This window comes from Phyllobates terribilis, unplaced genomic scaffold (genome assembly GCF_046119375.1).
Source record: "Phyllobates terribilis strain yellow unplaced genomic scaffold, ASM4611937v1 Scaffold_1__5_contigs__length_1240528914, whole genome shotgun sequence".
Lineage (NCBI taxonomy): Eukaryota > Metazoa > Chordata > Amphibia > Anura > Dendrobatidae > Phyllobates > Phyllobates terribilis.
The window spans coordinates 944,063,759-944,079,993 of record NW_027362761.1 but is presented as its reverse complement, the minus strand read 5'-3'; the positions used below and the strand labels follow the sequence as shown (position 1 = coordinate 944,079,993).

The 16,235-nt window shown below is 44.8% G+C and overlaps 1 protein-coding gene across 1 annotated transcript in view; it reads right to left on the bottom strand.

Moving 5' to 3' along the window:
- The window catches only part of MGST2 (microsomal glutathione S-transferase 2), a 47,764-nt gene that overhangs the window by 11,048 nt on the left and 20,481 nt on the right, over nt 1-16,235 (bottom strand). Inside the window, exon 2 of the mRNA XM_073655835.1 lies at nt 640-739. Within this exon, the coding sequence (XP_073511936.1) occupies nt 640-739 (100 nt within the window). The remainder of the gene's footprint in view (nt 1-639; nt 740-16,235) is intronic.

The window sequence follows — 16,235 nt, the reverse complement described above, 5'->3', positions numbered from 1 at the left end:
CAAAAGATCCCAATAGCTCATATTGGAAGATCAGATCTATTAAAGAATTGGGAACCACATTGGAGATTATGCATTAGGGCCCTGGAGCTTCACAAAATAAATTTTTTTTTCGCACTTCCACCAAAACTTCTCCACTTCCAGTACATTATAGAACAAGTACCAGGCACAGAATTTCATCAGTGGATCTTAACTGATCCTCCAATTTGGGTTTTGCATGTTGAATGCCATGATTTCCCAGCCTGTGGCTTGGAGTCACGTGTTGCTCTCAGGACCCCTGTATGTGGTGGAGTCGGGAGAGCTAGCGGTCAGTATGGTGAGCGTTGCGTGGCCAGCTTTAGGCCAGGTTCACATCTGCAGTTTAAATTCTGTTTTTCTGTTCCATTATAAGACCAAAAAATTGAAATTCACTTCAGAAATTGATCTCTCACATGATGGAAAAAACAACGTTCTCCAGCCCTCATAGATTATAATGGGGTCTGTCAGGCTCTGTCATGGATTACTTCATTTTGCTGGATTAATAGTACAGGATAATGGAGCCTTCAATACAGAAGTGAACCTAGCCTCACATAGAAGCAAAGCGGATAAACTAATAATAAGTCATCTGAAATACATGCTTCTCGATTAATACCAATTACATACTGTGCTCTGAAGGTTCTCTCAAACTCCGGGTTTCCACTGACGGCTGGAGGTATCACCCTGTGCTTTATTCTGGACTTTCCTACCAGGTTTGCAAAATATGCTGCAATAAAATGTAAAGGGGTTACAGATTTTATACCCTATTATACAATGGTGCTATTGTTTGCGTGAATATATAATCTTTTGTTTAGAAAGGAACATATCTATTGAAAATCGAATATTTGCACTACATGCAAGGGCACATGGTACAATCCTCCACAGAAGCAACATGTTATCAGAAATTAAATAATAATATTTTTATTTATATAGAGCCAAAATATTCTGCAGCGCTTTACAATTCAGACAATTTTACAGACATTACCGACACTGTCTCCATTGGGGCTCACAATCTACATTCTCTATCATTATGTCTTTGGAGTGTGGGAGGAAACCAGAGAACCCGGAGGAAACCCATGCAAACACGGGGAGAACATAAAAACTCCTTACAGATGTTGTCCTTGGTGGGTTTTGAACCCAGGACCCCAGCGCTGCAAAGCAACAGTGCTAACCACTGAGCCACCATGCTGCCCAAATTAACCTATTGCTTTAAAGTTTCATCTATTATTTAAAGTTATGTTTGATATGTTATACAGACTTAAACATGCTGCCAATCAGTGAAATTCAAGGAGCCACACCTATCACTTTAAACACATACAGAGTACAGTATAGACTCAATAGAAAGTCTATGTACATAACTCTGATTTTATGATAGCGATTGATGATTTGAGAGATTGGTGAGATCTCAGGACGCCCACCGATTGACAGCACAATTAAGTCTGTATAACATATAAAAAAATAATTTGAAATAATAGTTACCCAACCATTGTTTTGTTATTTTGATATTGTATTAATATTATCTTAATACTGTCTTGATACTATCAAGATAACGAAGGAGAAGACCCTGGTGGACCTATGTAGGCTTTCACAAGATCGATCTTCCTACAGATCGTTTATCCATCAAGTCACCATTCACAGAACAGAAAAAGATATACACATTTCGTAATTACTTAATTGTAACCGCACATAAAATTCAGTGAGCAGATTTATGATCGTAAAAAAAAATTGATCTTTTTTTCTGCTTTTAACACCCCCACAAAAATGCATAAAAAATTACCCCTTTTTCACCGCTGTAAGTGCTGACAGTGGGAATAAGAGTATCAAAACTAGATCATAGAGCAATGGAAGAAGATGGCATTGTGTGATGACATGGACATTGATGGTGATGAATTATAATTTCTTTGACATCATCATCTGATCAGAAGTTGCATGTAGGATGCATACCTGAAAAAAGATGGCACCAAGAAGGCACTAATGGAAGAAGTCAAGCTGATTAAGTGATACATCTCTGCAATATTCTTCCGGGAAACCTTGGGTCCTGGAATGGATCTGGCTGCTACTTTGACACAAGCCACCTACCTAAAACATTGTTGCAACCCAAGGAAATCCCTTTATAGAAAACAGTATTTCCTAATGACAGGGCCTCTTTAAGAAGGATAATGAGCAAATTGCTGCTAACAAGCATAATAAAAATGCACCACTGTCATTATGTATTAAACTTGGGTTAGAGACCTAGAGATAATCCTTGAAGGATATTTTTAGAGACTGCTATGTATTCTTATATTATAACTGGACTTAAAGGGGTTAACTAACTTTAAAAAACATATAAACAACTAAAAAGTATTACAAATCAAAAATATTAAAGGGTTTGCCACTTCTCAGACAAACCCTTCTGAATCCCTATGTTTCCCTCCAGTAAAATAAGAACACACTCACCACGTCGGCACTGCCTCTCCCGGGGATCGCGTGACATTTTGCCAACCAGCGCTAGCTTCACTCTCATGCAATTGGACAAATCAAGACAATTGTAGGAACTGAGAGCAACTGCAGCTCTCACTTCCTCTGGATGTCAATTATATCTGTGGAAGAGGAGAGTGAAGCCAGTGCTGATTGACCACAAAGACTGTGTGACATAACAATGTCACGTGAGCCCCGGGAGAGCCAGTGCCGACACCGCTGGAACAGTGCCTGCTCCAGAGGTGAGTATATAAGTGTTATTATTTTACTGGGGGGGAACATAGGGATTCAGAAGGGGTTGTTGTTCAAGTAGTGGACAACAACTGACTTCCAATTCTTCCAACGCAGAAACTCCAACGGTCCTCCTTGTCTTTACCTGTAGCAGTTACGTGCTGGTTGTTTGTGCCAATCAGTGGCTATAGTTGTCACATGCCAAACTTTTCTGGCCAGTAGTATGACACATGACCACTATAGCAGTCACATGCTTGCAGTTAGTAAACAAAGGTGAGGCCGCAGGAGAATTCGATTAGAAGCGTTTTTTTAACCCCTTTACCCCCGAGGGTGGTTTGCACGTTAATGACCGGGCCAATTTTTACAAATCTGACCACTGTCACTTTATGAGGTAATACCTCGGTAATGCTTCAATGGATCCCGCTGATTCTGAGATTATTTTTTTGTGACATATTGTACTTCATGATAGTGGTAAAATTTCTTCGATATCACTTGCTTTTTTTTGTGAAAAAAATGGAAATTTGGCGAAAATTTAGAAAATTTAGCAATTTTCAAAATTTGAATTTTTATGCCCTTAAATCAGAGAGATATGTCACACAAAATAGTTAATAAATAATATTTCCCACATGTCTACTTTACATCAGCATAATTTTGGAACCAAAATTTTTTTTTTTATTAGGGAGCTATAAGGGTTAAAAGTTGACCAGCGATTTCTCATTTTTACAACACAATTTGCAAAACCATTTTTTTAGGGACCACATCACATTTGAAGTGACTTTGAGGGGTCTTTATGACAGAAAATACCCAAAAGTGACACCATTCTAAAAACTGCACCCCTCAAGATGCTCAAAACCACATTCAAGAAATTTATTAACCCTTTACGTGCTTCACAGGAATTTTTGGAATGGGGAAGAAAAAAATTAACATTTAACTTTTTCACAAAAATGTTACTTTAGACCCCAATTTTTTTATTTTTGCAGGGGTAAGAGGAAAAAATGGACCCCAACATTTGTTGTGTAAATTCTCCTGAGCATGCAGATACCCCATACGTGGGGAAAAAACACTGTTTGGGCGCACGGCAGGGCTCAGAAGGGAAGGAGCGCCATTTGACTTTTTGAATGTAAAATTTGCTTGAATAATTAGCGGACGCCATGTTGCGTTGGGAGAGCCCCTGATGTGCCTAAACAGTGGAAACCCCCCATAAGTGATACCATTTTGGAAACTAGACCCCTCAGGAAACTTATCTAGATGTGTGGTGAGCACCTTGAACCCCAAGGTGCTTCACAGAAGTTTATAACATGGAGCCATGAAAATAACATTTTCACATTTTTCCCACAAAAATGTTTTTCAGCCACCAGTTTTGCATTTTCATAAGGGTAACAGGAGAAATTGCACCATGCAACTTGTTGTGCAGTCTCTCCTGTGTAAGCCGATACTCCATATGTGGGGGAAAACCACTGCTTGGGCGCAAGGCAGGGTTCGGAAGGGAAGGAGCGCCATTTGACTTTTTGAATGAAAAATTTGCTTGAATAATTAGCAAATGCCATGTTGCGTTTGGAGAGCCCCTGATGTGCCTAAACAGTGGAAACCCCACTGTTTCACGGTTAGACACCCAAAAAAAAACATGAGGGGATTGCTCGTGCATGGCAGGCTATCACACTAACGTTTTTTTTGGCCGCGAAGCATATGGGGCAAAGACTCAAGCATACACGAGCACTCAATGAAAACTCAAGTAGCGAGCACTTGCGCTCAACACTGGTTGCCATATCGTCATCATTTTTTTTTCTTTACTTTTGAAAACATCCCAACCCTAATACAACCCCAACACTAGCCCAACCCTAACCTCAACCCTAGCCCAATCCTAACCCCATCCCCAACCCTAACCCTAGCCCAACCCTAGTCCAACCCTAACCCTAGTCCAACCCTAGCCCAACCCTAACCCTAGAACAACCCTAACCCTAGGCCAACCCTAACCCCAACCCTAATACAACCCTAACCCTAATACAACCCTAACCCTAATACAACCCTAACCCTAAAGTTTATTTTTTTACACCGTTCCTCGTGCGGTATAAGTGATTAGACGACTTTATTCTTCGGGTCGGTGCGATTACAGCGAAGCCAGATTCATATCGGGTTTTTATGATTGACAGCTGTCACACACTAAAAGACGCTTTTTTTTTTGCAAAGACTAGTTTTTGCATCACCATATTTTGAGAGCTATAATTTTTCCATATTTTGGCCGACAGAGTCATGTGACGGCTTGTTTTTTGCAGGACAAGTTGACGTTTTTATTGGTACCATTTTCGGCGTTTTTTTATGCCGCTCCGCATGTGGTAAAATTGATAAGGCAGATTTATTCTTCGGGTCAATACGTTTACAGTGGTACCACATTTATAAAGTTTTTATGTTTTGGCGCTTTTACACAATAAAAACTATTTTCTAGAAAAAATTATTTTTTTGTATCGCTTTATTCTGAGAGCTATAACTTTTTTATTTTTCGGATGATGGAGCTGTATGGCAGCTTGTTTTTTGCGGGACAAGATGACGTTTTCAGCAGTACAATTTTTATTTACATTCGTCTTTTTGATCGCGAAATTCCATTTTTTGTTTGCGGGTATGATGATAAAGCTTTGTTTTTTGATTTGTTTTTTATTTATTTTTTTACCGTGTTCACTAAAGGGGTTAACTAGTGGGACAATTTTATAGGTCAGGTCGTTCCGGATGCGACGATACCAAATATGTGTACTTTTATTGGTTTATTTTTTTTTTCATAGTAAATATTATGGGTTCAAAATATTTTTATTTTTTGGGGATTTCTTTTTTTTTTTTACTTTTACACTATGTCCCACTATGGAATTTTCACTTTTTGCAGCCTGATCGGCTGTATAGCATAGAGAGCAGCAGCTCCCTATGTCATGCAGCCTGTCAGCGCTGCACACAAGGGAGACATTACTTTGGTCATGCACTGTGCATGACCAAAGTAACGTCCTGCCTCCTGGTGACCCGGATGTTGTCATGACGACATCGGGTCATCATGACAACATCTGGAAGCAGCCGCAGACACCGCGGGATGCCGGCAGGAGAGGTGAGTATAGCGATCACCTCCCCCCTTGCCACCGCAATGCTGCGATCGACTTTGATCGCAGCATTGTGGGGGTTAATGTGCAGGCAGCGGTGAGGGACTGCTTCTGCACATAGCACCGGGTGTCTGCTGTGACAATCAGCTGACACCCGGTGGCGATCGCCCCGCACCACTTGTGTGCGGCCGCGATCGCCGCACGCGTAATAGTACGTAGCTGGTCCATAAGTCCCAGGGCGCAGCTACGTACTATTACTGACGTCGTCAGAAAGGGGTTAAAGAAGTTGATATACCCAGTATACCTTTAATATACCCAATACTGTAGGAAATCTACCTTCTGGACATTGCTTTTATTGCAAATATCAAACTATCATTTTGAGGTCTAACAATCTTTGTGGTGAGATCTGTATACTTGGCCTAATGACAACTTGTGGAATTTGCATCTTCAAGTGTGGTCCGATTTTCACTGACTGCTAGATAGGAAAAGAATAGAGATTTTTTTTGTTTTTGTTTTCACGAAAGAGAAAAACTGATGACACTTGGACCAAACTCTGATGACTCTCGTTCGAAACTGTGACCGAAAAAAATTGATCAGTTTCTCTCTCACGTCAAAAAATGGATGTCTGATTGAAGCTTTAGAATCAGGGTTCAGACTTAACATTTTGAAGCTCCATTTTTAGTACAAGGTTTGGGATTTTCCACGAGAGTAGACAATGTCTGTTATAATTTCCTCAAGACAAATTGCAACCACATTTATGACAAAACTGCACCAAAGTTGAATGGCAATAATTTGCATTTCTACCGTGGTGCTCACTTTTCGATTTTGGTGGATCTTCTGCGTCACATCTTTTGAGTCACATTGTTTTATTAAAATAATTAATAACAAATCATTCGTTTGTTTTACATTAGAAATATTTGAAGTGAATTTTCAACAGCTTAACATATGACTCGGATATTCTTTTCTGTAGAAAACATTTATTATTCATGAGTCTTTTGTTACTATTTTCCACTGCAAACAGGTTTTGGCATATTGTTGAGGCATTATTATATTGTGATTTCTTTATGAGGTATTAAATTTGCCTTGTATTTTAAATGGTAATATCTGTTGAATAAAAACATCTCAAAATCATTTTGTGAACCATCAATCAACATTGTGTCTGCCACATGGTGGATAGTCACCAGCAATGATGTCCTTCCTTTATAACTTTTCACCACTGTCTATTAATGACCGTAGTTTCAGCTGTCTCTTAGCAACAATAATACTTTCATTGTGACGTTACAATACATACTGTGACTTTTTGCATTTCTCTTCCATCTGTAGCATCTTGGTGACATGGTGGGTAGTTCTAAAATGTATTGTACATCAGACAGCAGTAGCATTACCAACATTTATCATCTATTGGCAAGAGATATGATAACTGATCTCAGGCTGCTGAGACCCCCATCAATCTTGGGAACAGGGGTCCAAAAATGGTCTGTGTAAATTGAGCTGTATGGAACATATGTGACCACGACTTTAAGGTTATGTTTAATGATGAGCGAGCATGATCGCTACTGCTCGGTGCTCGCCCGAGCATCTCACTGCTCGAGATGCTTGGCACTCGCCGAGTAATTCCGGGTTGCTTGGGTGGGAACTCGGGTCCCCTCCCTGCATGTCTGGCGCTCTTTAGAGAGCCAATAAACATCCAGGGATTACCTGCCATGCACTGTAATGCCGTAGCCATGTTGGTTGTGGGCATTACAGTGATTGGCTGGCCGCACAGCGTCATCAGGTCTATATCAGACCTGGCGCCGCCATGCTCGTCACAGTCACTCCGTATCAGACAGTGTAGGGAGAGGTGCTGCTGCGTCAGGGAGAGATTTGCTTGTGTATTAGGTAGTGTAGGGAGAAAAACCGTACATTACACATATCTATCTTAACAAACAGTTCTTCTGAGGACTAATCCATCTGCAGAGATATCAGGCAGGCAGGGTGTATAGGCAGGCACTGTATATAGCAGACTGCAGTGCATATAGCACAAGAGGCTCCATTCCAATTCTGCCTTCTGCAGCTGTTAGATATTTCTATACAAAGGCCCAGGTCTCAGGGGCCAGGAATACTTTTCTTGGGATCTTAATCCTCATTATTTGCTTAAAAAGCAATCCAGAGAACACCATTTTTTCTGCTCCATTTGCTTGTTGGCACTGCAGAATACAGCAAGGTCCTTTCCATATTAGAGCGCTAGAAATCCAGCTATTTAAAACTGTGTTTTCTCCGTCAAACGGATCACATATACGTTGTCAGAAAATACTGCCATTTCTAGCCTCCATTAAAAATTTCCTTTAGTGTGTCATTGAAGCAATTCACCGCAGTTTGCCATTCAAACTACTTACCTACAGGCCAGGTATTTAAAACTCTGTTTTCTCTATCACACGGATCACATATAAGTTCACTCCAAACTCAGTCATTTGTAGTGAGCGTGGAAGATACTATCCTCCATTTAAAATGGGCAAGGCACGTGGCAAGGGACGGGGAACTGGACGTGATGGTAATGGTGCATGCAGAGGCCGAGGACAAGGCCGTAGGCAAGCCGAAATTGTGCCACAACAAACACCCACATCTTCTCGCCTGACCTTCCTGTCCCAATTTCTAGGGGACTGCAGCACACCACTATTGAACCCAGAGCAGTATCAAAAGGTTGTTGGTTGGATAGCAGATAATGCTTCCAGTCACTTAGCCACCACCACCACCACCCTGTCTTCCACACGGTCAAGTCTCAGTAGCCGTGGGTCTGGACCGCATATTCCTCACCCTGATCCTCCTTCCTCCCACCATGCCGAGTACCCAGAGACAACTGATCCCACACTTGGACACTCTGAAGAGCTGTTCACTTTTCCATTTATAGATTCAGGCCTCTCGCCCGGTCCACTTGAAGCGGGGCAAGAGGAGATCGCGTGTAGCGATGCCCAAATATTTGAGCAGCCACGGTCACACGAAGGCGACGGTGGGAAAGTGTCACAAGAGGTGGACGATGATGAGACACAATTGCCAGAAAGTCAGGAGGAGGACCAGGGTGCGGAAGTGGAAGACAACATGGTGGATGATATAGTAACTGACCCAACCTGGCGGGAGGACATGCAGAGCGAGGACAGCAGCACACAGGGGAAGGGAGGCAGAGCACCCCAACATGCAGGAAGAAGCAGTGTGGTGGCCGCAGACAGAAGGCAGGCAACCGTTCCCCGTAACACCAACAAGAAGGAAGTTGCCAGTACAACTGTTAAGTCTTCCCGAGTCTGGTTGTTTTTTAAAGACTCTGCCGATAACCCCAAAAAGGCCATTTGCACCACCTGCCAGGCCAGCATCAGCAGGGGTGGCAAAACGACCAGCCTGACCACCACCAGCATGATCAGGCACATGGCAGCAAAGCACCCAACTATGTGGGCCAAACCCCAGGGTCCAGGAACAGTGTCTGCAGGTGGTACCATTGCTTCTTCCGCTGTTGTGCATGCAAGCCAATGCCCTGTCCATGGTGCATGCGAAGAAGCCTCCTGCCCTGCACCTGTCGTTGCACACTCTCGGCATCAGGAAGCACGTTCATGCCCTTGTCCCAGCGCAGCGTTCAGTTGTCCATAACCCAGTCCTTACAACGCAAGTGCAAATATGCAGCCAAAGCCCCACAGGCCACAATATTAAATTCTCACATTTCACGACTGCTTGCGCTCGAAATGTTACCTTTTAGGCTCGTTGAGACGGAAGCATTCCGCAACCTGATAGCGGCGGCCGTCCCTCGGTACTTGGTCCCCAGCCGCCACTATTTCTCCCGGTGTGCCGTCCCCGCATTACACAAGCACCTGTCCCAAAACATTAGCCGTGCTCTCAACTACGCAGTTACAGGTAAAGTCCACCTAACCACGGACACGTGGACAAGTGGGCAGGGATGGTACATCTCACTGACGGCATACTGGGTTAACACAGTGGAAGCCAGGACCCAGTCGGACCTTGGGACGGAACACGTCCTCTCGACGCCAAGGATTGCAGGCCCTAGGTCAATCAGGGTTGCCCCCACGGTCTACAGCTCCTGCACCTCATCCTCCTCAGCCCCCTCCTCCTCTTCAGCCTCCATCCCCGAAATGACCACATCAGTCACAAGCTGGAAGCACTGCCTCGGCCAAGCGGCAACAGGCTATGCTGAAGCTAATATGCTTAGGTGAAAAACCGCACAATGCTGAAGAGTTGTGGACAGCTCTGAAAGAGCAGGCAGATCTGTGGCTCACACCGCTGAACCTACAGCCAGGCATGGTCGTGTGTGACAATGGCCGGAACCTGGTGGCGGCTCTGAGGCGAGGTGAGCTCACACACGTACCATGCCTGGCCCATGTGCTTAACCTCGTGGTTCAGCGGTTTCTCAAATCCTACCCGGAGCTGCCAGATCTGCTTGTTAAAGTACGCCGCCTGTGTGCCCATTTTAGAAAGTCAGCTACAGCTTCCGCCGCCCTTGCAGTGTTTCAGCAGCGTTTGCAGCTTCCGGCTCACAAACTGGTGTGTGATGTCCCCACGCATTGGAACTCTACACTGCAGATGTTGGGAAGGATTTGTGAGCAGAAGAGGGCAGTTGTTGAGTAAAAGCATCAACAAGGCCGTCAGTATTCAGTTCAGACTCCACACATTAGACCTCAGGAGTGGACATGGATGTCAGACATATGTACCATCCTCCAAAACATTGAGGACTCCACCAAGATGGTGAGCGGCGATGAAGCCATAATTAGCGTCACCATCCCGCTTCTCTGTCTTCTGAAACACTCTCTGCTCACAATTCAAGAGGATGCATTGCAGGCGGAGCACGATGAGATGGAGCAAGGAACCATACAGGGTGATTACACACAGCCAAGCCTCATCTCATCCCAACGTGGATTGGGTGACAATGAGGAAAAGGAGGAGGAGAAGGAAGGACAGGAGCTAGTTTCATGCACTATAGACGGTACTACCTGCACAGCTCTCATACTTTCTGTTCAGCGTGGATGGCCAGAGGACAGAGAGGAGGAGGAGGAGAGCATGGTCAGTCATCCTCTTGGTGAGGACACGGAAGTCTTGCCTGTTAGTAGTCTGGCACGCATAGCTGAGTTTATGTTACGCTGCCTTTCCCATGACCCTCGCATTCTCAAAATTTTGGGTGACAGTCATTACTGGTTGGTGACACTTCTAGACCCACGCTACAAGGAGAACTTTATATCTCTTATTCCTGAGGCGGACAGGTCTACAAAAATGGGGCAGTACCAGAAGACCCTTGTTGCGGAACTATTAAAAAAATTCCCATCTGAAAATGGTGGCGGCAGAGGGCACACTTCGTTGGACAACCAAGGAGTACAGGCGAGAGAGACACAACTTCAATCCAGCAGAGGCAGGGGAACACTGTCAAAGTTCTGGGAGAGTTATCTCAGACCCTCCAATCGCACAGGCCCTGAGGCGCGGGTATTCTAACAAGGAGTGCAAAGTTTGGGAAGATGCTGAGGGAGTACCTTGCCGACCGTACCAACGTCCTCGGTGATTCCTCCGTGCCTTATAATTATTGGGTATCCAAGCTGGATACGTGAAATGAACTGGCTCTCTATGCCTTGGAGGTCCTGGTCTGCCCTGCCGCCAGCGTTTTATCAGAGCGGGTTTTTAGTGCCGCTGGTGGAATTATAACTGATAAGTGCATCCGCCTGCCAACTGGAAATGCTGACAGGCTGACTCTTATAAAAATGAACAAGGGCTGGATTGGGCCAGACTTCTCAACACCACCGAATGATAGCAGCATAACATAAACTAAAATTCAGTGTCTTTTCTTGAGAGGTGTATTCCCATGCACCTATTTACACCCACACATGGGTATACGCTTCCTGATTTTGGCTATTTGCTCTTGTCCTACTCCTTCTCCTCATCCTCCACCACCATATCACCATGGTGACCGTGGTCCGTGATGCAACACCCACATAATTTTTTTAAAGGGTGTTTATGATGCCCGTAAAAAAATTTTTTTATACAGTATGTTCATGTATACCCCCCCCAGGGGTAAATGTTTGTCAGCCCATACACTTAGTGCATGGGCATTACAAGTATAGGAGGCCCACTCCTTTCTAATGGGAACATTTTTTTATGAGGTCCTCCTCCACGTCTCTTCCAAGGGGCATTGAAGTGCCTCCAAATTTTTGGAAGCCCTTGCATTCACTGCATAGGCCAGCACTATGGGAGACTCTCTGCTTTCTAATGGGAATTTGTCGTTACTGTGGCCCTGCTTTGTGTGTCTTTCAATTCTTAGTGGGTTTTTTCCTAAAATTGGTCAGCCGTTGGACTCACTGCATACCCTATAACTGTATAGCAGACCCTCTCCTTTCTAATGGGAACATGTCGTACCTTGTTACTGTGGCCCTGCTCCATGTGTCTTTAAATTCTTAGTGGGGTTTTTCCTAAAATTGGTCAGCCGTTGGACTCACTGCATACCCTATAACTGTATAGCAGACCCTCTCCTTTCTAATGGGAACATGTCGTACCTTGTTACTGTGGCCCTGCTCCGTGTGTCTTTAAATTCTTAGTGGGGTTTTTCCTAAAATTGGTCAGCCGTTGGACTCACTGCATACCCTATAACTGTATAGCAGACCCTCTCCGTTCTAATGGGAACATGTCGTACCTTGTTACTGTGGCCCTGCTCTATGTGTCTTTAAATTCTTAGTGGTGTTTTTCCTAAAATTGGTCAGCCGTTGGACTCACTGCATACCCTATAACTGTATAGCAGACCCTCTCATTTCTAATGGGAACATGTCGTACCTTGTTACTGTGGCCCTGCTCCGTGTGTCTTTAAATTCTTAGTGGGGTTTTTCCTAAAATTGGTCAGCCGTTGGACTCACTGCGTACCCTATAACTGTATAGCAGACCCTCTCCTTTCTAATGGGAACATATCGTACCTTGTTACTGTGGCCCTGCTCTATGTGTCTTTAAATTCTTAGTGGGGTTTTCCCAAATTTTGGCAGCCCTTGCAGTCACAGCATGGGCATTACCACTATAGGAGACCCGCTCCTTTATAATGGGAACATTTTTTTTACTGAGACCCTCCTCTATGTCTTTTCAAAGGGGTATTGGGTTGCGTCCAAATTTTTGGCAGGCCTTACAGTCACTGGATACGCAATAACAGTATAGGAGACTCACTTGTTAATAATGGGAACAACAAAGCATAGCTGGCTGATGGCTCTCTAACCATAGCTAGGGCCGACTGCTGGCCTTTTAAGAATAGTAAGGGCCATCTGATGTCCCTACAAAAATAGGCTTTATGACTTTCAGAGTCCCTCCATCATAAATAAAAAAGGATGTGTCTGATGATGTGTCACACACCACATTGCCAGATAAGGTTGTAAAATGTTAAAATGACATTTCCCGGTGAATGCATTTGTCTTAAAAAAAATAACGTAAAAAAAGCAAAACAATAGGATCTTTCTTTAGTATAAAAAACAGCATCACCAATTTAACCTCAATGTAATCACATTGTTCAGCTCATGCACCTCCTCCTCCATCTCCGAAATGACCACATCAGTCACAAGCTGACAGCACTGCCTTGGCCAAGAGGCAACAGGCTGTGCTGAAGATAACATGCTTAATTGACAAACCGCCCAGCGCTGCAGAGTTGTTGAAAGCTGTAACACAGCAGCCTGATCTGTGGCTCTCACCGCTGAACATACAGCCAGGCATGGTCGTGTGTGACAATGGGCGGAACCTGGTGACGGAGAAATGACAGCAGGGGTAGATATGGTTTCCCTCTATGCCAGTCCTTTCACCGAGCTAAAGAATATGGCTGTGGTGAAATACAACTCCCACTGAAAAGCTGTTTCAGATTGAAAAACACTGTGCCCACCAGAGGATTTGATTCTGAGGGCTAACCTTTCTCACCCGCTCAAGAGCCCCATAGCAGCTGCAAAGTTAGCGCTATCATGAACTCTCCTGCGGTAGAAGCCAAGGCACACCAGAGGATTCTCTGGTGGGACCGTCCAACCCTGCCGAGAAGCAGTCCTGGCTAAGAAAAGTGTGTGGGAAGGTTCCCAGACACTCTATGGCTGCTTTTTTACTGAGAAGGAAACACACGCAAACACGGGGAGAACATACAAAGTCCTTGCAGATGTTGTCCTTGCTGGGATTTGAACCCAGGATCCCAGCGCTGCAAGGCTTCAGTGCTAACCACTGATCCAATGTGCTGCCGTTCACCCTCTAATATCTAACAAGCTGGAGAAACTTGCACCTACTGTCACTCTATCTTCAGCTCCTTTGTGAGAAAATGTATTTGGGCAGCCACTCAGTCTACCAAATAAAATTCCTGAGAAGGAAATTGGGGATGGCTTCGCTACTGGTACTGGGGGCAGTGCTAATACCATGGCGTCGTACCATAGTTTGCTGGAAATATTCCAGGCTGGTAGGAGGCAAGCAAATTCCCACAGAAAAGTACCAGCAGTAATGTTCAGGCCACATTTCAAGTGCAAGCAGCTTTAGAGGACTTCCTGGGAGAAATGACACGCAGGGTAGATACTGTTTCCCTCTATGCCAGTCCTTTCACTGAGCTAAATACAACTCTCAGCAAAAAAAGTTGTGGACTGGCTCTGTACCATCCCTGGCCACGTGTTTGTGGTTAGGCGGTCCTTCCCAGTAAGTGCACTGTGGAGGGCATGGGTAATGCTGTGGGACCCGTGCTTGTGGAAGGCGGAGGCAATACTGGGAAATATAGTGGTGGCTGGTGACCGAGTATGGACACCCGGCCGCCGCCGGCATGAGGTTGTGAAAAGCTTCCGCCTCCATGAGCTTAAAAGGCCATATTTCAAGTGCAAAGAGCTGCCCAGAAATCTGGCAGTTTAGTGTAGCGTCCTGTGGGTGGGTGACTGGATAATTGCACTTGCATTCCAAGTAACAGAAAACTAAGCAGATGGTGGCCTCTATCATCATCATGGCCTCACCTCGGCACTATGAACTCTCCTGAAGGAGAAGCCAGGGCCCGCCGGAGGAGTCTCCGGTTCTCTGGTGGGCCGGTCCAACCCTGCCGAAAAGCAGCCCTGGCTAAGAAAAGTGTGGGGGAAGGTTCCCGGACACTCTATGGCTGCTTTTTTAATGTGGATCGGCCATGCTTATGCATGTTATTTCTCAAAACGCATTACAGATCAGGCTATTGTCCAACTCTGTATTCAAGAAATTAAATGCTCAAAGAAAGATGTGTGCGTGTCAAAGCACCACTGACAAGTGCGAGTTGATGTTGGACGGGCTGCCATTGCTTCTGCAACAAGCTCAATTACATGACTTCCTGGGAGAAATGACACGCAGGGTATATACGGTTTCCCTCTATGCCAGTCCTTTCACCGAGCTAAATACAACTCTTATCAAAAAAAGTTGTGGACTGGCTCCGTACCGTCCCTGGCCACATTCACCTGTCCACGTGTTTGTGATTAGGCGGTCCTTCCCAGTAAGTGCACTGGGGAGGGCACGGGTAATGTTGTGAGACCCGTGCTTGTGGAAGGCAGGGCGATACCGGGAAATATAGTGGCGGCTGGGGACCGAGTATGGACATCCGGCCGCCACCGGCATGAAGGTTGTGAAAAGCTTCCGCCTCCACGAGCCTAAAAGGCCACATTTCAAGTGCAAGCAGGTGTCAAAAATTTGGCAGTATAGTATTGCAGCCTGTAGGTGGGTGGGTGGGTGGCTGCCTGCATACTTGCGCTTGCATTCCAAGTAATGGGGTAGGGACAACTGAACGCTGCAGTGGGACAAGGACGTGGACGGTGATTGTTGCAAGTCTGCAACGACAGGTGCATGGCGGGAGGCATCTTCGCATGCGCCAAGGACCACTTATGATGGGCACACTTTTAGGCAGTGACCTGGGAGTCAGATGCTTCCAGAGGTCTTCCCCATGCTGTTCCCATGACTTTTCAGCACTGTATGCATGTGTCTGATGATGTGTCACACACCACATGGTCAGATAAGGTTTTAAAATGTTAAAATGACATTTCCTGGTGAATGAATTTGTCCTGGTTGAAAGCAATTCAAAAGTGCAAAAACGCATCAAAAACGCTACGTGTGAACATAGCCCAAGTTGTGGAGGAGTATTTTTGTTTTTGGTTATTTATTTTGCCTTATATACAAGTCATTACCCTGGAAAGGATGTTCCTTAACATATTTCCCAGGAAAATCCATTTTGGTTTCGTTTTTGTATGTTTTATTGTGAGTCCGTAAAAGTGGCGTAATACTCTGACCACGTTGCTGACAGCAGTGATCTGGGAGTCAGAGATGCTTCCAGGGGTCTTCCCCATGCTGTTCCCATGTCATTTGAGCACTGTTCCCATCGATTTGGGCAATTTTTAGGCCCTCTGCAGACCGCCGGGGGGAGCCGCCTGAAAAATGCTCGAGTTTCCCATAGACTTACATTGGGCTCGTTGCTCGGGTCGAGCACCCGAGTATTCCAATTTGCTCGAC